Source organism: Phlebotomus argentipes, unplaced genomic scaffold (assembly GCF_947086385.1).
Source record: "Phlebotomus argentipes unplaced genomic scaffold, Phlebotomus argentipes genome assembly contig_5, whole genome shotgun sequence".
NCBI lineage: Eukaryota > Metazoa > Arthropoda > Insecta > Diptera > Psychodidae > Phlebotomus > Phlebotomus argentipes.
Window position 1 is genome coordinate 6,376,702 of NW_026776165.1, and position 20,692 is coordinate 6,397,393.

At 45.0% G+C, this 20,692-nt stretch overlaps 4 protein-coding genes across 5 annotated transcripts; 1 reads left to right on the forward strand and 3 right to left on the reverse strand.

Moving 5' to 3' along the window:
- The first annotated feature begins 5,212 nt into the window (after positions 1 to 5,212).
- On the forward strand, positions 5,213 to 13,848 carry LOC132266112 (calpain-C). Of its 2 annotated transcripts, none has more exons than XM_059766953.1 (6): positions 5,213 to 5,625; positions 10,927 to 11,294; positions 11,803 to 13,105; positions 13,169 to 13,280; positions 13,350 to 13,614; positions 13,734 to 13,848. In XM_059766953.1, the coding sequence occupies exons 2-6, from the start codon at positions 11,036 to 11,038 to the stop codon at positions 13,817 to 13,819; spliced, it is 2,025 nt and encodes a 674-aa protein (XP_059622936.1). In that variant the 5' UTR covers positions 5,213 to 5,625; positions 10,927 to 11,035; the 3' UTR covers positions 13,820 to 13,848. The 2 variants fall into 2 exon arrangements, with proteins under 2 accessions (XP_059622936.1, XP_059622937.1); XM_059766954.1 differs by having other exon boundaries at positions 5,213 to 5,621.
- Positions 13,849 to 13,940: 92 nt separating this feature from the next.
- On the reverse strand, positions 13,941 to 16,481 carry LOC132266113 (glycosyltransferase 25 family member). The gene is made up of 3 exons (XM_059766955.1): positions 16,200 to 16,481; positions 15,595 to 15,823; positions 13,941 to 15,538 (listed from the first exon to the last, which is right to left on the reverse strand). The coding sequence occupies exons 1-3, from the start codon at positions 16,379 to 16,381 to the stop codon at positions 14,114 to 14,116; spliced, it is 1,836 nt and encodes a 611-aa protein (XP_059622938.1). The 5' UTR covers positions 16,382 to 16,481; the 3' UTR covers positions 13,941 to 14,113.
- Positions 16,482 to 16,522: 41 nt separating this feature from the next.
- LOC132266114 (26S proteasome non-ATPase regulatory subunit 7) lies at positions 16,523 to 17,720 on the reverse strand. Its single transcript, XM_059766956.1, has 2 exons — positions 16,974 to 17,720; positions 16,523 to 16,912 (listed from the first exon to the last, which is right to left on the reverse strand). The coding sequence occupies exons 1-2, from the start codon at positions 17,622 to 17,624 to the stop codon at positions 16,577 to 16,579; spliced, it is 987 nt and encodes a 328-aa protein (XP_059622939.1). The 5' UTR covers positions 17,625 to 17,720; the 3' UTR covers positions 16,523 to 16,576.
- Positions 17,721 to 17,854: 134 nt separating this feature from the next.
- On the reverse strand, positions 17,855 to 20,687 carry LOC132255886 (protein O-mannosyltransferase 1). The gene is made up of 2 exons (XM_059752057.1): positions 20,256 to 20,687; positions 17,855 to 19,980 (listed from the first exon to the last, which is right to left on the reverse strand). Exons 1-2 carry the CDS (start codon positions 20,685 to 20,687, stop codon positions 18,088 to 18,090), a joined length of 2,325 nt encoding a protein of 774 aa, XP_059608040.1. The 3' UTR covers positions 17,855 to 18,087.
- Positions 20,688 to 20,692: the final 5 nt, after the last annotated feature.

A 20,692-nucleotide genomic window follows, 5' to 3' on the forward strand; every position in this document is an offset into this window, starting at 1 on the left:
ATTGAGAATATTCAAATCTGCCATAACTTGAATTCCTATGAAAATTATTCCCAAATCAACCGTCATTACAGCAATCGCAGAAGAACTAAGCAAGATTATTTGGATAATATACGTCACTTCATCCGGAACTGTATTTGGTCCCAGGATTTGCAGAAACAATCCCAAGTCGCTGTTTGGTCTCATTGCAGATGTGCCGCCTGTTCCAACTACGACGAATATTCGCAATCCCCATCTGAATGAAATTTATGATGGAACAAAATCACAATATTTCACAATTCGTGTAAAATTTCTTACTTAGTCAGAAACATCCAAATCTCCAGAGATTGAATCAAACGCTTTTCAATAATTTGCTTAAGATCGGGATCAGCTTCTTGTTCATTGTAGAGAGATTCAACCCAATTCAGTAATTCAAAAAAATTCCGTCGCTCAAATAAACCAAGAAAGAATTTAGAAGTAACTTGGACGAAGCCGATAAGAAATAAGGTTGTTATAAGAAAATTCATGCTTAATTCATTTGATAGTATGTTAAGTAGACGCGACATTGAAAATATTATTCCAAAAAAGGGAGTAGCCAACAAATACACAATCAGCAGACGATTTTTCCATGGTCCGGATAAGATGTTGATCGTTAATGCCGATATTTGGTAATCAATCACTGGCTTTTCGCGATTGAACTTCTCCAAATGCTTGGATTCTTTCATTTTGCGCGTTGAGAGAAATGAATCCTTTCAGTTTCCAGGAGTATTTTGAACTGAAAAGCCAACCCTGAAACCATAAATGAAAACATTGACACACGCCTTGTTAGAGGAAAGAAGACAGTAAAGACGTAATTTGTTTTATTGGTAAAATATGCAAGACAAGATTCAGGTTCACAAGATTAAATTTTCATAGATTCAGGTGACGATTTCCTATGTGAAAAATCAGCGAGGTGACATAGAAGAGGACTTTATAAATATTTACTGATGTTTTGCTGAAGTAATTTGAACACCTTCCTCGTCGTTTAATGGTCTAATTGCTTTGTTTGTCGATAAATGATGGGAAAATAACCGCGTTTCCTTTTCCCTTTTCAGGTCTCAATTTTCTGCACTTTTCCCATTTTAACACCTTCGAGATTCTCTAATATTGCGTTTACTTAATTGGTTGTCCTACATTTTCTGCGCAAGTCATAATATTGACCACAATGTTAACAATGACACAAAGTTGGAACTTTCATTTGCTCGAAGAATATCAATAAATAATTGTAACGCATTTCCATTATTTTGAAATGAAATCAACTTACATTAAAAAATTAAAACTCTTAATTCAAGAGACTTTACGCGGTAAAATGCACCGAACCGCTGAACTATGGGTTTTCTGAACCTTATCTTCTTCATTCTAGCCAAGACAGAAGTTGAAAAAATGTATCCAACCACTTGAAGGGAATCACGGACATCATTATCTCGATCACGGTTGGTTTTCCTAATTCAAAAATCCTCTGAAAGTCGCAGATTCATAACAATAAAAGTCACAAAAACTTAACTTTTTCAAATGATTTTTTAAACGAAATATAGTTTAAGTGCAAGTGTAATTTTCTTTCACATAAATTTACTACAATGTTTTCCTTTTTGCCTTCCACTCTTCCAATTTGTCATAAGGAATGATTCCTATTATAGATTTAAAAGCTTCAAGTGTAATTCGATGTCCTACAAATCAAAGTGTTTTCTTTTCCTATTTCGTGCACATTTATTATTTAGTGTTTTTTCTAAATATTTATTTCACTCAAATTTTTGATAGAGTGATGTTAATATGAAAAGTTCCCTACGAAATGCTTGAATCGTTTCACTTGCTGAAAGAATACAATATTGCGCAGTAAGAAAAGGCCAGTTTGACGACCTGAACGAAGGCGTTCATGTTCACGTCATACATTCCGGCCGCTTTCAATCCGAAATCTTTCTGCGCCATCGCGAGGATGAGCAGAAATGTCTTCTGATCCTTCACGCTCAATTCGTACCAATTTGTCAGATAAAGAGTTTCCGAAAGTCTCTCGGTTTTCACTTTGATAAACTCACCGAACAAACACAGAAGTGAAATTTGAGAAAAACCAGCGCCACATAATGCATATGAAGAAATTTCATCACTAGAACTTCGGATGTAGAAAAACATTAACATCAACATTAAAGTACTTGTTGTTACCTGAACAAATGATGTCTTTTGAATGGTTTTGTCTAACAAATTCAAACCCTCGGTAATTTTAATTTGACGATTAATGATGACTTTCAGATAATTCGGAATTTCTTTAGTTTTCTTATCGATCAATTTCATGTAATCATTGAGAATATTCAAATCTGCCATAACTTGAATTCCTATGAAAATTATTCCCAAATCAACCGTCATTACAGCAATCGCAGAAGAACTAAGCAAGATTATTTGGATAATATACGTCACTTCATCCGGAACTGTATTTGGTCCCAGGATTTGCAGAAACAATCCCAAGTCGCTGTTTGGTCTCATTGCAGATGTGCCGCCTGTTCCAACTACGACGAATATTCGCAATCCCCATCTGAATGAAATTTATGATGGAACAAAATCACAATATTTCACAATTCGTGTAAAATTTCTTACTTAGTCAGAAACATCCAAATCTCCAGAGATTGAATCAAACGCTTTTCAATAATTTGCTTAAGATCGGGATCAGCTTCTTGTTCATTGTAGAGAGATTCAACCCAATTCAGTAATTCAAAAAAATTCCGTCGCTCAAATAAACCAAGAAAGAATTTAGAAGTAACTTGGACGAAGCCGATAAGAAATAAGGTTGTTATAAGAAAATTCATGCTTAATTCATTTGATAGTATGTTAAGTAGACGCGACATTGAAAATATTATTCCAAAAAAGGGAGAAGCCAACAAATACACAATCAGCAGACGATTTTTCCATGGTCCGGATAAGATGTTGATCGTTAATGCCGAAATTTGGAACTCAATCACTGGCTTTTCGCGATTGAACTTCTCCAAATGCTTGGATTCTTTCATTTTGCGCGTTGAGAGAAATGAATCCTTTCAGTTTCCAGGAGTATTTTGAACTGAAGAGACTTTCTGAATGAATTCCACTCTTATCGTAACAATTATGACGCGTGTATAGTTTTTCCATTTATTTGAAGAAGAATATCATTAATAAATTGTAACGCATAATTATCCATTATTTTTATAAATGAAATCGATCTTAGTTCGGAACAAACCAAAAACTCTTTAATATTATAACATACATTTATTGATTGTTGAATATAGTTGTATGTCAGATACGTAATTTATTTGCTTGTCATTGTAAGAATTATCGCTGAATACGAGATAGATAATTTAAGGATCTGCAATAAGTGAAGAGAAGTAATGAGCAAAATTACTGTGATTAAAGTGCCAAAAATAAATTCACCTGAACGACAGAGAAAAGCGAAACGTCGTACATTCCAGCGGCTTTGAGTCCAATTGGCTCACAAGACTTCATCATGATCGTTAAGAAGATTTTCTGATCTGTTGAACTCATTTCGTACCAATTTATTAAGTAGAGATTCTGGAAAATCTGCTCAGTTTGGTGACGAATGAATTCCCCAAAGAGGCACAAAAGTACAAGTTGAGTGAGAAGTACGAATAGAAGAACGTGCATAATTAGCATATCTTTAAAAAATTGTATACAGAAAATAATTACGAGGAAACAAACAGTGCTCATGATCAATTGGATTAGTGACATGAACTTCACTAATTCATTGAAAGTTCGCAGAATTCTGATCATTTCACTGTGTTTCTGCGCAATGCAAACCAAGAGATTTGGACATTTTTCCATTGCATCTTTATCGTCCAACTTCTTGATCATTGTGTTGATGATAGTGATGAATTTAATCACATAGATGCCGAGAATAATTATTCCGACGTCTGAAATTGCTGTCCAAAATCCGGCCGGAGACGTAGAAAGTATCTGTGCTATTGTGTAAGTGATACGATAATCAGGCTCTAAATTTGGGATTTGCATGAAGATTATGTCCTGGCTGACAAAAGTATATGTGTATGCAATTGCACAAATTCCATACATTGATAGATAAGCTCTGAAATTGAATAAATTCACACTTAATATTGTCCGCAAGCGTCGAAGATGCAATAAGTTTACGTGGAAAAAATTATAGAAAGCTGTCTTGCATCTGCAACTTCTTCGTCAACAGTCTGTCGAAGGATTTCATTCTCTTCATTTTCTGCACTCAAAGCTTCAATCCAATCCACGAGGCTTTGGCACTCGCGTAGAAAAGGAATTCCTCCGAAGTTCTTGAAGATTAGCAGAAGATAGCCAATTATAATAAGTATACCCCAAACTATTCTGAGAATGTCCATGTCCTTCTTGCTGGACAACATATCAAAGATGTGCGCGGATATGGAACAGCAGAGAAACAAAGAATATATCGTGCTACAAATGAAGATCAAATCGTATCTTGGCTCATTTCTCAGTGGCCGAAGAATTCGTGAAGTCACACAGAATTTGAGGAACGCGTGGAAGTCTAACACAAAAGCAACCATTTCTGAAGCCTTCTTGACTCACTTTAAGGAACAGAAATGAGGACTTAATGTTACAAAGATTCCCATACAGAATTCAAATAACATATTATGCATATTTTATGTTCTGTGGCAAAACAATATAAATTATTCAATCCAAATTCAATTCCCTGTCGGACAAGTTATCACTGACCGAATATTTGTACGCACAACGATATTTTGTTTAAGGTGAAACTATCATGAAATCGATGAAATGTTTTGGAATGTGTAATAAATAATTTCTTAATGAATAATACTATTTTATAATTTTTCTTCCCCATAATAATCATTTTCTTTCGGTTCAGTATCTAAACAATTTTCAGCTGAGAGAATATTTCAGAAGCGATTGCAAAAAGCTCCGGATAAAGCTCCAAATGCGTGTGAGATATTAGAAAAACAACGAGCGATGCGATTTTACCGTCTATCGCGTCTCCATTGGCATCGGCACACCTGAAGCATGGATGTGTAGCTGTGTTGGAATGGAGAGCGACACACACAGGCAGATCGCGAGGGAATGTGGAGAGATTCGTGGAATCTTACCTCTCAGTTCACTCGGCAAAAAGATCACACCCAACACAGAGCAGCAGTTTCCCGCGAGTGTTGGCGATCGCTGTGAGATTGCAGAGTGAACGTCGTGCTTATGAAAGTTGAGGTTCGTCGCTTCAGTTCGTTGGAGTCTTTCGTCGCGAAGGCATCTCGCAGTCGTCTCGATTTCTGTGTCTCGTCGGGCATCCTTTCTGGATCACTCAGTGTGCGAAGGCGTGCGTGGTGGAAAGTCAAGTGACAGTTGGGAAAAGTTGCTGGACAATTTGCTGGGCGAGAGAGTTGTGTGGAATCCAAGATTCCCAGTGGATTGTGAGTGAGTTTTGTGGAGAGGAGTTTCTCAAGCTCGTGACGCCACTCTGTGTCAATAGATTTTTAATATATTCAAGAGTTGGTGTTGCCGTGAAAAAAGGAAGGTCTCCCCATCAGATTCGCGCACAAGTGATTGTGTGTTTGCACTGGTGAACGACCAAGTCGCGCACACATCAAGTGAACCCATATGGAGCTGGAATTAAAGTGATTTTCTGGGTAGGTGAGTGACAAAATGAAGTCTCTGTCTCTCTCGCCGTGTGGAATAATTGCAAGCCAAGAGCTGAGATCTTTCTGCCCTGCAGCGAAATCACTGGCGGTGATAAAAACGCGAATTGTCTCAAACAGTGCCAGAGTTTAGATGAGGTTCTCTCTCTTCGGAGCCCCTCTCTTGCCCGTGCAATGTGCGTAATATTGAGATTGTGAACAGTTATGGTGCTCTCTTCTCCTCCAACCCAGCATTCTTTCCACTTCCACCCAGCCAACACAACAGCGAAAACTCGTATCGCTAAGCTCAAGTCTTCTCAAATTCATATGCTGAACTTTCGTGGACGTGGAATGTTTCTCTCTCTCCAGCACTCTTTTTTCCTTCTTCTCCCCACAACAATCTTCTTCTTCTCCACCTTCATCTAAATATCAAACGGAAGATTCAGCAATGAAAAGAATTTCTAATTCACGTCTTGTGAAAATTCCAACCTGTTCCCGTGCTCAGAGTTGGCTTATTATGTTCTAATATCACATGCTTAAGAGACATTTTCACGTAACGACTTTATCTTCAATCCCAATCTTGTTTATTCATATTCAAATTATAAAATCAGAATGACTAATTCCAGCCATTCTGTTTTTGCATTCAATTGAGCTTGACTCTCACGCGTGTGTAAACTTATGGATATTCGGTGATAAAAAGTTTTGTGGTGTTTAAAAATGCTAAGTATTTCGGATGCAAGAAGTCAAGACAAGACCGGTCAAGCAAGTTCTATATCCCAGCTTTCCAGTAAGTCTTCAATCGCTCCAAATAGGGAAAAGTTTAGATCAACATCCGCTCTGTTTCCGTGGCGTTGAGACTTCAGACTTCAGTCTGGACTCAACTTAAAGCAGACTTTTGCAGTATTGTGCTATTAAGAAAATAATATTTGATTCGTTTGTTTATCGTGATTTCAGCAATTTAGCACGAAGTGTAGCTTAGAAAAGAAAAGTAGAATTCTGATTTTATTTTAACAAGAAGTTGCAATAAAACCACAAAGATTCAGTCAAGTGTTGAAGACTTTCGGTGTAAACTTCTCAACACAAGAATCAAAAAATGAAGAGAGCCAGATGGGTTAATGAAAATTTTGCAGAATAATCGCGCCTCGCCTCTGTCTATTCACCACAAAAATCATCAATTGACCATCATGGAGAATTGGATGGAAAAAAGAGCGCGAGCGAGAGAGAAAATTGCCCATAGTTGAGGATGAGGTGAACAACCTGATAATCAATTTCAATTTAAGAAAACATTTCAAGAGTCCATTAGTCAAACTTCAATTACTAATAAGTGCAACATACAAGTTTCACCTGACCAAACAATAAAAATTTCTTCTTGTGGACTCTCTGTGCTCTCACCCACGATAAAAACTGATGATTTCATACATTCTCCATGTGCGTAGAGAAGATGGAATTTCCAGTACACAATCTCTCCTCGTCTGTCTCTCTCTCTCGCTCAAACAATAATTAATAGTGTGTGGACGATTTTCCCTACGCCTCTCAATGCTTCCTGACTTGAGAAATCAGTGCCGCATTGTTGATTATGTGTTCGATTATTGAGATTCTTGCGAATTCCAGACTCTTGTGCCTCCTTTTTTGCATATTATGTGGACGAACAGCGCGCGCGCGCGATACGCGAGTGTAGAAGAGAGGAAAAATCATTGAAGAGGTGGCCTGAGGAGGAAGAGAAAAAAGTGGCTGACTTTAGATGCCAACCTACACAGTCAAAATTAATTAAATCCACTGAAATCGTGGGTTTTCATCGGCTATTTATTGTATAAATCACGCCTTTCTCACTCTCTCGACCAAAGGTGAGACAATATTGGCCAGAAGTGGTGTACAGATGCAAGAGAGGATCTTCCAAAATATACCCAAAAATCAAGAAACTGCAGTTATAAGGGATTTATCACACATGCTTCTTTGATAATCAGTGATTCAAGTGAGAAAGAAGAGATTTTTGTGCTTTAAAACCTATTCTAATGAGACAATGCATGCTTTTCATTACTCATTAAGCCCTGGTTTTTCGATTTGAACCATTTTCACTGTACAAATGAGTGAAAATACGACTTAGCAACTATTTGCTCAGTTTATTTTGCTAAGTTCAACACAAAAGAATTCATTTGAAGAAACGAACTAAAGTTGTGAGTTGCTTATTCGTTAGTTTTCAATCTGTTCTGACACTTCTGAGAAGTATGAGGGATTTTTCACGCAAATTGCGCACTTGATGTACACATCTTAGCCATATTTTCTCCCCCTTGGCTGCGACAATGAATACGCAGTGGCTCGTGATGTCGCTCACATGGATTCTGGACGTTTTAATCGCCATTGTCGAGGTGGAAGACGCCACTTTTCCACCTGTGTTGCATCAATTGAAAGGGATTCTCGTGCCATTTTGGCACACAAACTCGATGTACACTTTATCAAAGCATCACTTGAGGCAACGAAAGTGATGAAAAGCAGACACAGATTTATCGGTACAGCTTCATTATGATCTTGTTTTCGAGAACATGGGAATTTTCACGTGAGACACTCTTGCACAACTTTTTCCCATTATTCTCCGCTGATGCTTTGCATCCCGGCGAAAAGGCTCAGCGATGTGTGTGTATGAGAAAAAATTGAGCAATTTCCTCTCTGTGCCACATATTGATGGCAATCAATAGGTCATCAATTGACCATCGTGCACGGTCGTTCTTTGACAAACACAATTGAGTGCGAGAAAAAAATCCGGGAGTGGCTTTTGGAGTGTCGCCATGAGAATAATAAGAGGGAAATCTGTTTGATTTAATTACAATCCGGGGAAAGAGATGCCAAAGGTCTTTCTGATTTGAATATCAATGTGAAAAGAGTGGAAGTTTAATGAATTAGGAATGATTTTTGGTAGGATAATGAAAGCTGGAGGTTTCTTTCTTTACTTTCTTAAAGATTGTTTGCTTATATTCTTCAAAATTGTTAGTTGACAACTTCTTCTTAACATTTCTCTTGTCAATTAAAAGCTGCCAAAGCTTTATAATCGATGAAAAATGCATTGAAAATGACTTTAACACACCGGAAATCAGCGTCTGATCTTCTCACTGAAAATCACATCAATTCGTTGATGTGATTTGAAAGAAACGACAAACAGTCATAGAAATAAAAATAGTTCACTTGACAGGAAGTACTGCGTCATTAGTTGTCTCCGTATATTATTAGGAATAATTTTTGATTACCCAATTTTATTTCCTCATGCATTAATTCGTACGTGTTTCATGAGGTTTTCTTTTCTCTCAAGCGTACGACACAGATTCTCTCTCTCTCTCTCTGAAGCTCATTGCAATATTTTCATGACTATGAATAGTATTTTGATGAAAAGCACACACAACAAACAGACGGGAGAATCATTGCATGTGAAACTCGCTTTACGATTGCCAAAGACACCTTCGTCTATACATTCGTCCGGGAAAGTTGACTATAGTAAATTATCACCACCCAAAATTACCAGTGAAATTATATTAATGAAAACAATTTCTTCCGAAATGCTCAACATGAGATTTTAAAGGTTTATATTCACGTGAGTTTCCTCCGTGTCTCTCTTTTTCTTGTCTCAGCCTCGCTGTCTCTCTTTTCACCCAACATAAAGCGCACCGTGATCTTGTTTGGTCGAGAAATTGACTCACATTCCACAGAAGATATTGAATTGATTTTTTTTAAAACGCGGGTAAACTTTCAAAATTTTTTCCAAATGTGTTAATTGTAAATCATATAAAATTTCTTAACAGATTTGAGAGGAAACAGAAAGACAGAGAGAGAGAGAGAGGAAAATGTCTCCAAGCTAGTGAAATTAACAATATTCTCACTTTCGGTGATAAATTTATGGGACATTTGCATAAAAGTCACTAAGTGACAAGAGAAATTTTTCACAAACTATCAAGCAGATTTGTAAGTAAAAATAGTCGAAAAAAAATGTCTGCATTTATCGCCTTTCCTTTGATTGTTTTCGCATCTTTTTTCTGCACACACGCCATGACCAATTACAATAATTGATTGGTGGAAAATTTCTCATACAAAAATGAGAGTTGAGGAGGAAGCATAAATTTTATTCCGAAAAAGACTCATACACATAAATCTGCTCTGAATGCTTTAAGCGTTCGCTTTTTTTCGTTTTGAAGCACAAACTTGAGCACAAATGAAGTTCCCAGAGATGCAGAGAAGCTCTGTGGCAAAAATGAGGAAATTGGCCAGCGATCTTACATAAAAGTCTCGCCGTAAAATCATATTTAATGCCTCTTTAATTCAACTCTTGCATGAGTGGATGTGAGAAACGCACGTCTCATTAGGAGGGAAGACAATTGAGCAAAAGGAGGGTTTGCAGCGCGGGAGGACAATTGCGACATTTTCCGCACGTTGCAGACAAATTTTCCACCGTTGAAACTTTCACTTTGTCAGCGCACTTTTTTTCTGGCGCGTCTCGCCCAAAAGAATTGCGCGCGCGCGCGATATTGTGTCAATTTATTTGCAATTCACGTGCTTCTGACCCCAAAAATAATAATCACACACACACACCGCAGAGTGACACGTCGTGAAGTGATTTTTAGCCATACATTCGTGATCATGTTTGCCGTTTGTTTCCGTTTTAATTTGCCAGCGACTCGCGATCGGGAGGGAAATCAAGAGTTGTCTGTTATATGTTTCCATCATGCTTCTTTTCTCCTCGCGCACTTGCTGCACACAATTTCATTGGTGATGCGGTGAAAAAAAAAGCAAAACACTGCCCATAAAAATGAGCTGTAACTCGCGGAGTGAATGAGTTTTGTAGGACAAGAGATGAGGAGAAGCTGAATGTTTCATGGGTGAGGAAGATCGCGCGATCGATAAATCCCCGTCTTTCTTTAGCATAAAGAAATTTTTCTCAATCGAGAGTTTCTTTCTCTTGCCAACATTGCCAAGAGAGAAAAGCGATAATATTCCTATTGACTCAATCTCACCGGAGAATATGCATTTTTTCCGCAAGGGGAAGATATTTTGGCAGGAAATGGTGTACATTTTAGCAAAAGTGTTGAGAAATGAATGTGTTTTGAGTCACTTTTTGAAATTTCCTCATTCATTTTACTGATAAAAATCAAATCTCAGCCAAGATTATGCCAAGATATTACTAATTTAAGACTAAAAGAGTTGCAATTATTTCTACTTGTTAGCCTAGCAGAAAAATCTCAGATTTTCAGGGAGCAGATCACAAAATTAATCTTATGCTTGAATCCGTCTCAAATAGTCCATTAATAAGTGCACCTTTCTCTCTCTTGACTTGCAGCCTGTTCAGAAGCACAACAGCCAGTGGATGAGAGTCTGCTATGGTCGGACAGTTGGAGTAGAATCCTGGAGAACTGTGTTGTGGCGCGCGTGCTGTATGACGATTGACAATGACATCGAGCTATGAGCGGATCAAGTCGGAGTGCAAAAAGAAAAACCAACTCTGGGAGGATCCGGACTTTCCGGCAGTGCAGACATCTGTTTTCTACCATCAAACGCCACCGTTCACATTCCAATGGAAGCGGCCGCAGGAGATCATGGCGCAGCCCGTCTTCATCAACGACTCCAGCACACACTTCGACATCACGCCCGGAAAGATGGGTGATCGATGGCTCGTCTCGTGCCTGGGCGTGCTCTATTTGTCCAAGGGTGAGCGCGTGATCTGGATTTGTTCATTTGTGCGCTCTGTCGAGTGTCAGAGCTCATGAGTAACAATACATTTTGCGATTTCGCTGTATTCGAGCGATACTTTCTTGTCTTAGAAGATTAGTCGAGTTAATCAACTAAGAATGCATTGCAGTTTCTGGGATCAATTTAAAAGTTAAGATGAGAACCAAGAAAATATTTAATTGAGCCTAAAAATAAACTTGTCCTTATCATATAGAGAAACTTGGCGCATGAATTCAGAACAATCGAGTGAATTTTGTTCCATCCTTGAACTCAATAAGTTCTTGAGCAAAAGACTTCTTGTTGTGTTTTTGAAATTGTTGCAGGCAATTTAGAGTCAATTAACATTTGAATTATGCAATATTTTACGCCGCAACGAGATTTGAAGTGGAAAATCCATAATTATCAGCTCTGGGGCACCACTGAAGTGGCGAAATGGGGCTATTCTCAATTGCTGTCGCCTCTCTCTGACGATCTGTCCCTGTTGCAGGACTCTTCTATCGCGTCGTTCCGGCGGATCAGAGTTTCGAGTCGCCGTACTTCGGTGTGTTCCGCTTCCGGCTGTGGTGGTGCGGCGAGTGGGTGGAAGTTCTAGTCGATGATCGATTACCAACGATAAATGGCAAGCTGGCCTTCCTGCAGGCGCAGAACACCAACAGCTTCTGGCCGGGGCTGCTGGAGAAAGCGTACGCGAAGCTGCACGGCAGCTACGAGGCGCTCAAGTACGGCACGCTCCTGGACGGCCTGGCCGATCTCACGGGCGGCATCACCGAGTCCATCCCCATCCGGGCAGAGAACGTGCCCATCCGACCCGCCATCATGTACAGCCTCCTGGACACCACGAGCATCGTGACATGCACTGTAAATAGCAGCACCAACACGGCGCAGATCCGCAACCAGCTGGAGAAGCTGCCCAGCGGCGTGTGCGTGGGCAGCAACTATCGCCTGTGCTCGCTGGACAAGGCGGAGACGCTCATGGGCGACTCCGTGCAGCTGGTGCGCCTCCGCGATCCCATGTCGCTGGGCAACTTCGGCAACGGCGGCGGCTACAACGGCGACTGGTCGCCGCTGTCCAACTCGTGGGAGCGCGTGTCCGTGCAGGAGCGCGACCGCCTGCTGGGCCAACTGGACGCGGGTGACTTCTGGATGAGCTTCGCGGACCTCACGCAGATCTTCACGCACCTGGAGTGCGTGCACCTCGACTCGGACACGGCGCGCGACGAGCCGTCGCTGTCCGACAAGTCGCGCAAGTGGCTGATGCGGATGTACCAGGGCGCGTGGCGGAAGGGCGTGACGGCGGGCGGCTGCCGCAACAACCCGGACTCCTTCCATATCAATCCGCAGCTGCAGCTGTTCCTCAACGAGAAGGAGGACGTGATCATCTCGCTGAACCAGCACAGCGTGATGGAGCCCAAAGTGATCGGATTCACGCTGTACAATTTGAGCACGGTGCAGAGCAAGATCTCAGAGTGCCTCCCAAAGTCCTTCTTCAAGAAACACAAGAGCCTCCAGAACTCACAGTACACCAACTCGCGCCAGATCAGCCAGCGCTGCTGCCTCGACGCCGGCCGATACCTCATCATGGCCACCACGTTCGAGCCTATGGAGGAGTCGGCCTTCTCCGTGCGCGTGCTGGGCATCACCATTCGCCTGTCGCTGCTGGAGACGCAGACCATGCTCCTGCTGGATCCCTTTCCGTCGCTCAACGCCTCGCAGAAGATTCAGGCTGATCTCAGTGGCAGCGGAACGGCGCAGTACGAGCCCGTCTTCCTGCAACTCGCTGACGATCACAAGTAAGCGCATTCGACTTCCTCCCTAAACTGCGCTAACCGCCTTCTCTCTCTCTCTCTCTGCAGAACCATCAACTGCTATGATCTCCAAGAGCTCCTGGAAGCATGCCTGCCAAATGACTACATCAAGTCCTGCGCGAGCCTCGATGTTTGTCGTCAAGTTGTGTGTCTCATGGATGTATGTTTTTGCCATCCTTCCCCAAAATTCAACCTCTGCAGCTCCTTCTCTCTCTCTTGTCTCCCGCAGAAGACCAACCGCGGCAGGATCACCTTCAACGACTTCAAGGTGTTCATGGTGAATCTCAAGTCCTGGCAGGGTGTCTTCAAGATTCACACCAAGGAGAAGTCCGGCATCCTGCGCGCTGAACGCCTGCGAGACGCTCTCTATGACGTCGGCTTCCAGCTCTCCACGGAGATCCTCTCAATTCTGGTGCTACGCTACATGCGACGCGACGGAACGTTGCGTCTCGGCGACTACGTGTCTGCTATTTTACACCTCACAATGGCATTCGGTGCGTATCAATGAATTTCACCCATGAAAAAAGGGGAAGAAAAATCCAAAATTCCGCTTTTACATGTTTGAATTGAAACTGGGATTATTTCCAACCTGTAAATTGTCTCTCCTTTGCAGAGATCTTCAAAGTCAAGGACCTCAATCAAGACGGTGTCATCAAACTCGGTCTGGCGGAGTGGATAAAGTCCGCCCTAATGTGTTGAGCCACTCCACGATCGTGCTCTCTTCTCTACTCAATTCTCTTTGTTAATAATTTATGAATTTTTATCCAATCAAGAAATCTAATTTTTTTTTTGATATCGCAGCAATAAAAATGACATGGAATCATAAGAGAGATCACTTTATTGATCGTGTGTGTTCAATTTGTGGGTATAGAAAAAGACATTTAAAATGCAGCAAAAAAGCAGTGAGAAAAGGCGCTTTGTATAAAAATATTCTCTGAATCAGAGTTTTTGGCATTTTCGTAAGGCACATTTGTGGACTTGAGAAACGTATGTCTAGAGATCGCTGCGATCATCCTTGGTCGTCCAGCGATCGTTTATGGCATTGTCAAGGAGCGACGGACTCAAGGCGTCCATTTCGAGCGCCTGATCGGCTTTGTCGCTCTTTCGCGGCACATCTGACGCCTCGCCGGCGCTCAGCGGGATCTGGATGGAGTCCTCAGTGTCGGAAATGTATCCGTGCTCGCCGGTGTAGTGCGTGGGATAGAGAAGCAGCGGCGCCGCACTCATGGCGACGAGATTGCGCGGACTGAAGGCACTTTTCCACTCATCGCTCGGATGCCGATCGAACATGATGGGCAGGAACTCGTCCACGGGCACCAGCTTCTCCAGCGGCCGTGCCGCCAGCAGCTTCTGGGCGCCCCGGCGGGAGATCAGGTAGCCCAGCGTCCAGTAGGAGTACGACGGGAAGACGAGCTGCTGGGAATCCTCCACCCAGTGCTCGGAGGCGTCGTGCAGACGCTTCCGGCCCAGGTAGATGAGATCCCAGGCGCCACGCCGATGCGCTTCGTCCAGCAGACTCACGAGACGCTCGCGGAAGAACGGTTCGAAGCGAATATCATCCTCCAGGATCAACACCTCCTGCAGCTCCTCCTCCTCCACCATCCGGCGCCAGATGGTGAAGTGACTGAGGAAGCATCCCACTTCGCCCATCGTCATCGGGCGCTTGTGGTAGGGATCGAAGTATTCGGGCAGGAAGTCAATTTGCCAACTCTCGAGGAAGTCCTCGTCGATCATCTTCCCATCCACAGCCTCGAAGTACTCCACATCGAGTCCCAACTCCCGGAAATTGCCCTCCATCTTGGCTCTCCGCTCTGGGCGTCGCTTGAGATTCACCATGAAGATCTTCGACAGCGTCAGGCGATCCTTCTTCGGCTCCGTCACGAATTGCGCCAGCCGCGGAAGCACATCCAGGCGCTCCAGATCGTTCCAGATCATCATGCGGATGTTCGTGAGCTGCTCCAAGTCGCGCCGCAACTCCTCGTCCTGCTCCAGTGGCGACAGAATGTAGCCAAAATGCTCCGTGTTGGAGATCATCATGGGAATGCCTGAGTAGTTGGCGGACATGGCGAAGATTATGATGTCGTCCACTGGGCCGTCGTACCTGCGCGGCGCGTTGAGAGATTCCAGGTGGAAGTTGAGGACGTTCTTGTCGAAGGTGAGCAGATCGCTGTCCGGATGGTTGAGATTGATCAGCACGGCGCTGTGAACCATGGGAACAGCGAACACACCCTCCATTTCCCTGTTCAGGATCTTCTTGTACTCCTCCGTGCGTTCGTAGTAGTGATCCTCAGTCATGCCGCACCAGTAGTTGGAGTACAGGCCGTCGGATATCAGCATGGGCGCCACAATTGGCACCCCGACAGCCATCAAATCCCGCAGCGTGTTGGGATGCGTGAGGAAAGCGTCAGCGTCCAGGAACTGCAAGGAAAGAGACACTCTTAGACACAGTCTGGGATCGCCTGGACCACACTTACGAGCACATAGTCCGCCCAGATCTCTCTGGCCACTCGTAGGCCCTCCTCCTTCATCGCTATCACGTCCTGGAAGCGCTCCAGCGGCCAGTGCGTCGCAGATTGCTCCTCCGGACGCAACGTCGCACTGTCGTTGAACTGATACTGGACAGAGTGGTACTGAGACTTCACCTCTGCCAGCCACTCGCCCACGATCTCCAGCGAAGCGTCGGCATTGTGATCTGAGCGAATCCTGCGGAGAAAGACATGAGAACAAATATTTTGTTAATTGTTCGCCTCTTGTTAGTGAGTTGAAATCTCTTATCAAATCTCTTAAACTTAAGAGACAGCTTTAATGTTGCAAATCATATTCCTGGCTTTGTGTGCTATTTCTGAACACTGTAAAGGATTCCCATTCCTTTTCTCAGGATTTGTTGCTCATGAAAAAATGCCGGAAGAGCGCTTCTTCCAGTGTTAAGTGAACTCTTTGTTTACTTTTCCTCCGGACGTTTTCCCAATTGGCGCTCCATAACCTCACTCCCTTATCGGCTCTGGCGAGCGACTGAATTCCTGCCCGTGGCGGAGGTGGCTGGGCAAAAAGCAGAGGGCCAAGGGTCAAGATTACTCACCAGAGCGCTATTCTGTCCTTGGGATACTGTAATTGCGTGAGATATGTGAGGAAGAGCGGAAGAGTGTGCGCCTTGTTGCGAACGAGGGTGACAATGAGGAGTTTCGGCTCCTTCCTGGCCAACTGACACTGAATCCCACTCACGGCCAGGCACATCAGCACACTGAGTTGCCAGAGATTCATCTCAACAGCATTATTGTGCACTTTTCACCGATTTGCGGGGGCTTTTCTGCCCTCTTTGCATGGCACTTCTCTCGATGGCGGCTGCAGAACTGATGGACGGCAATTGGCGGCGAATTTTCGCCGCAAGACGAAAATCCCGCAATTCAAAAATGATTTATGAGTTAATTTATTGACCAAAAGACGAAAAAAAAACTGTTACTTCTTCTTCTCCTCCTTGGACTTCTCCTTCTTCTCGCCCTCCTCCTTCTTCGCGCCCTCCTTCAGTTCCTTGTTCTCCTTGTCCTTCTTGTCCTTGCCCTCCTCCTTCTTGCCCTCCTCGGCGTCCCTATTCGTCAGCTTGTTGTTGATGAGGTTGTGCAGCGCGATGATGGAGCGCACGAGCGACGCCAGGTAGACCACCAGCATCTGGTCGTTCGTCTTGATGTACAGCGTGTCGGTGAAGTTGTCGTGCGTGATGTCCGGCAGCAGGTTCAGGATATCCTGCAGCTGGTAGACGATCTGGTGGTTCACGGGCAGCTGGTCGTTGCCCACCTACAAGAGAGAGAGAGAGTGGAGATTAGTGCCAGAGCGCCGGACGCCGCTTTGAACGCACCTTTATGAGATACTTCTGGATGTTCCGCAGCTGCTGGTTGAGCCCCTTGAGCCCCATCAGCTGGTTCGTGATCTTCTGCGACAGGCTGCCGACCGTGGTGTCCTTGATGTCGCGCAGCAGGTGCTCCACACCCACCTCCTCCGCCTCCTCGGCGCCGATCTCGCTGGGCACGTGCTCGAACGTCTTGGACGTCGGCGTGCCGTCGTCGTGCACCTCCTCCACGGCGTGGTACGCCTCCGTGGGCAGCCCCAGGTCCTTGGGCTTGGCGTCGATGATCACCAGCACGGAGTTGGGACAGTAGCGGCGGATCAGCTCGTTGATGGCGATGTCGTTCTGGTGCAGTTTGGGGCCCGTGTGATACCAGCCCACGACGCGCTCACGCGCGTTCACCTTCTTGAACATCGCGTACATGTTCTCCAGGTAGTCGTGGTCGAGGAACCACACGGACTTCTCCTTGTCGTCCTCGTCGAACGGCACGGCGAAGCTGTTGGACACGTCCAGCACGCCCTTGGCACGCCAGCACCCGAGCAGCACCCCCACAACGCGCTTCTGGTTGCCGATTTTGCCCATCCTGTTGAAGTGGTCCACCACGCTGAGCAGCACCAGCGGGTGCACGATCACCTTGCTCACCACAACCTCGGCTGAGGGCATTTTCACGGGTATTTCACGGGGAAATCGTCTGGGAAATGAGACCAAAAGATGAACAACACAGAGCACTTCCAACCTCACTTTCTGCAGTGACTGTCACAATTGAGAATCATCGCGCATCATCAAAACACAATCATCGTCACGTCGATGAATGATGCTATTTGAACTCGAGATCCGGTAAAATTTCATGAAACTTTCAGTCTATTGCAATACTGTTGGCAAAATCTTGGCCAATTTATTAAAAAATAATAATAACTTATTTGGGAACCTTTGCAACAGTTATATAATTAAAATAAATATTAAATTAATTGGGAAACTTAAACAAATTTGGGTCGTTCTTTATATACAATCCGGCTTCGCGTCTTTTGTGTTAGTACAATTATATCAATAATCACTCCTTAAATTACTGATAAAGAGAGTATTGTTCTTGAACGTTCACCCTTAATCTAATCTGGCATCTGTACTGCTAAACAGGGAGCTTCTTGTGAAGTATGAAGTCCCAAGTGTCCTTCCATCGCAGGTCAATCACCTGCTCAGCACTCAGCCTGGCCGCTCCGTAGCTCAGCACGATGAACTTCTGGTAGACGAACAGAACCGTGGCGATCCACGCGAAGATGGCGAGGCGCGCGCAGTGCAGAATGATGGCATAGTTGAGGAAGAGCCTGAGCAGCGTATAGATGTGCTCAATGACGAAGCAGAGCAGAAGCAGCTTGAAGATCAGCGCCGGGAAGTAGTTGTGCAGGAAGAGGGCTTTCTCGGTGAAGAAGAAGGGCAGGTAGTTGATGAGGAATCCGGCGAACAGGAGCTCTCCCACCGCCTGGAACTTGTCCCAATCCGCGGGCGGCAGATCGAAGCACAGCCGGCGGCGGCGCAGGAGGTAGAAGGCGAGCAGCGTCAGGTAGATGACGACGGACAGCGAGCCTGCGTACCAAATGGCGATGTTGCCCAGCAGGTGGATCTGGCTGTTGGTCTTGCTGTCCACCCAGTAGGCGATGCCCTTGTCCATGAGCGGCCAGTCGAGCGGCGTCGAGCCGTACATGTGAGTGTTGCTCAGCTGGCCGTCGTTGTACCACAGCATCTTCAGCTGCAGCTCTGCGAACTTGCGCAGGAACGAGGGATCCGTGCGCGTCATGGGGATCATTTCCCGGTTCACCAGATCTCGCTCCCTCTCCCGTTGATCGTCCGTCTTCGTGTACTTGTGCTCCTCCACATTCCACAGCGTGCTCGGCTGCGTGACAACACGATCGGACACCACTTCGTGCTGATTAAAGCCCCAATCGGGCAATTGCCGCCCGGAGAGCCGCAGAGCCGAGCCCGTGGTGACGTGAATGAGACGCACGTGGGACGTGATGGCCTTCCAAATGTCTCCCTCAACGGCGCGATTCACAATGTCGACGCGCCACAGCAGTTCCGCCGGCATGGAGACGTTGTAGTCGATGTAGCACGAGACCTCCTGCGCCTGGGGAGTCACAGGAGCCGCCACGTCATGGCTGTTGAGCGCCCTGGCCGTGATGCCGTGAACCAAGTGGATTTCCTCGCCATGCTTTATCGGATCGGGCTCATCTCCGACCACGAGATCGTTCCTCGTCGGCCGCTTGACGATCCACCAGTTGTTCACATCCTTCCAGGAGTACGCCGTGACTTGCTGCTGATGAGAGGAGCCCCGCTTGTCCGGATACTTGATGGGGTAGAGATGAGGGTGCGAGTGCAGCCAGCAAGGGCGTCCAAAGGCGGGCTTCAGAGTCACTTGCGATCCGTGGCTGATCACGATGGGTTGCTTATTGATGATTGACGCCAGGCCGCCGTCCAAGGAGGCTTGGAAGGCGCTTGTCATGACAGAATCATGCGGTCCAGCCTTGTGGAGGATCGTCAGGTGAGTGTAGAAAATGCCTATATAAACAACGAACGGAATAACAGTGAAAATCGTCCCGACGACAAGAGCGTTCAGAACAATCTTCCCATCGGAGACGGTCTTGTCGCGAAGACGCTTCCACAGGTTGCGCAGGATATAGAATACCGCGAGGCAGCAGGAATAGAAGCCGACATACTTTACAGCAACGCCACAAGTGAAGGCGAACGCTGCTAACATGGCGTAGGCGAACCACAGCGGAGAATAGAGCCGAGCATTGTTGAACCGCACGAGGAACACGAGGCCGAGCATGACGAAGAACAGCAGTATGGACTCCATCAGGATGAAGCGAGACTGCGTGAGCAGCGCATTGTCGAAGATTATGAGGAATCCGGCGAGAAGAGCTGTCCAGCGATGCAACTGCAGTGCCAGCAGAAGTTTGTAGGCCAACGGCGACAGGAGACTTCCGCAGAGAGCCGGAACGAAGCGCAGCATGAAGACAGGGACGTTCTACAAATGGGAGAAAATTGAAAGCGATAAAATTAGCGACAAACATACGCTTCAGTAGAAATGTTTTCCCTTCCTGTTCTTATATATAAAGGTGGACTTTAGAACTACTTATGGTTGGTTGGTAAACTGACAATCTGCCATCGTAAAAACAAACTTAAGTCATGATCGGAAACAGAATGCTAAGTTTGGAAAACTTCTCTTCCCAAAAGACCTTTTACGCAATTGACTGAAAAAAAGGTTTTTGAAATGGATTCTCCTAAAATTCCTTAGCGCACCTCCGAGTACGGCAATCCGATCTTCGAGAAGGTGTAGTTCCCGTTGTAGTTGACGACAGACGCCAGGCCGGCGATGAGCTGCTTTCCCAAGGGTGGGTGTTGGTCGAAGAAGAAAGTATTCCGCATGTACAGCGACACATATTTGCCGTAGTGCACCTCGTCGAACACCACGTTGCGCGGCTGCGCCAGCCTGAAGGTGCGCGTGACGAAGGCCAGGACGAACAGCATCCACGCCATGAGATCCACCTCGATCGACAGGGTGAAGCTGCGCCGTCCCTGCGCATTCCCATCGCGCTCTTCCGCACTCTTGTCACTGGGTTCCGCAGCTTTCTCGCATTGAACTCTTTCACTTTCTTCACTATCACCACTTTTTGTCCTCTTTTCTCCACTCTTGCGCTTTCTCACCTCCTTCTCCGCTCCTTCCGTCTGCATTCTGT

Bases quoted from the DNA above. Each gene is read 5' to 3' on its own strand.
- LOC132266112 (XM_059766953.1), top strand. From the start codon at position 11,036: ATGACATCGAGCTATGAGCGGATCAAGTCGGAGTGCAAAAAGAAAAAC. The intron at 11,295-11,802 runs GTGAGCGCGTGA...TCCCTGTTGCAG, and splicing joins CGTGCTCTATTTGTCCAAGG to GACTCTTCTATCGCGTCGTT. The intron at 13,615-13,733 runs GTGCGTATCAAT...TCTCCTTTGCAG, and splicing joins ACACCTCACAATGGCATTCG to AGATCTTCAAAGTCAAGGAC.
- LOC132266113 (XM_059766955.1), bottom strand. From the start codon at position 16,381: ATGAATCTCTGGCAACTCAGTGTGCTGATGTGCCTGGCCGTGAGTGGG. The intron at 15,824-16,199 runs GTGAGTAATCTT...CTTTCTCCGCAG, and splicing joins AAGGACAGAATAGCGCTCTG to GATTCGCTCAGATCACAATG. The intron at 15,539-15,594 runs GTAAGTGTGGTC...CTTTCCTTGCAG, and splicing joins TCTGGGCGGACTATGTGCTC to TTCCTGGACGCTGACGCTTT.
- LOC132266114 (XM_059766956.1), bottom strand. From the start codon at position 17,624: ATGCCCTCAGCCGAGGTTGTGGTGAGCAAGGTGATCGTGCACCCGCTG. The intron at 16,913-16,973 runs GTGCGTTCAAAG...TCTCTCTTGTAG, and splicing joins TCCAGAAGTATCTCATAAAG to GTGGGCAACGACCAGCTGCC.
- LOC132255886 (XM_059752057.1), bottom strand. From the start codon at position 20,687: ATGCAGACGGAAGGAGCGGAGAAGGAGGTGAGAAAGCGCAAGAGTGGA. The intron at 19,981-20,255 runs GTGCGCTAAGGA...TCCCATTTGTAG, and splicing joins TCGGATTGCCGTACTCGGAG to AACGTCCCTGTCTTCATGCT.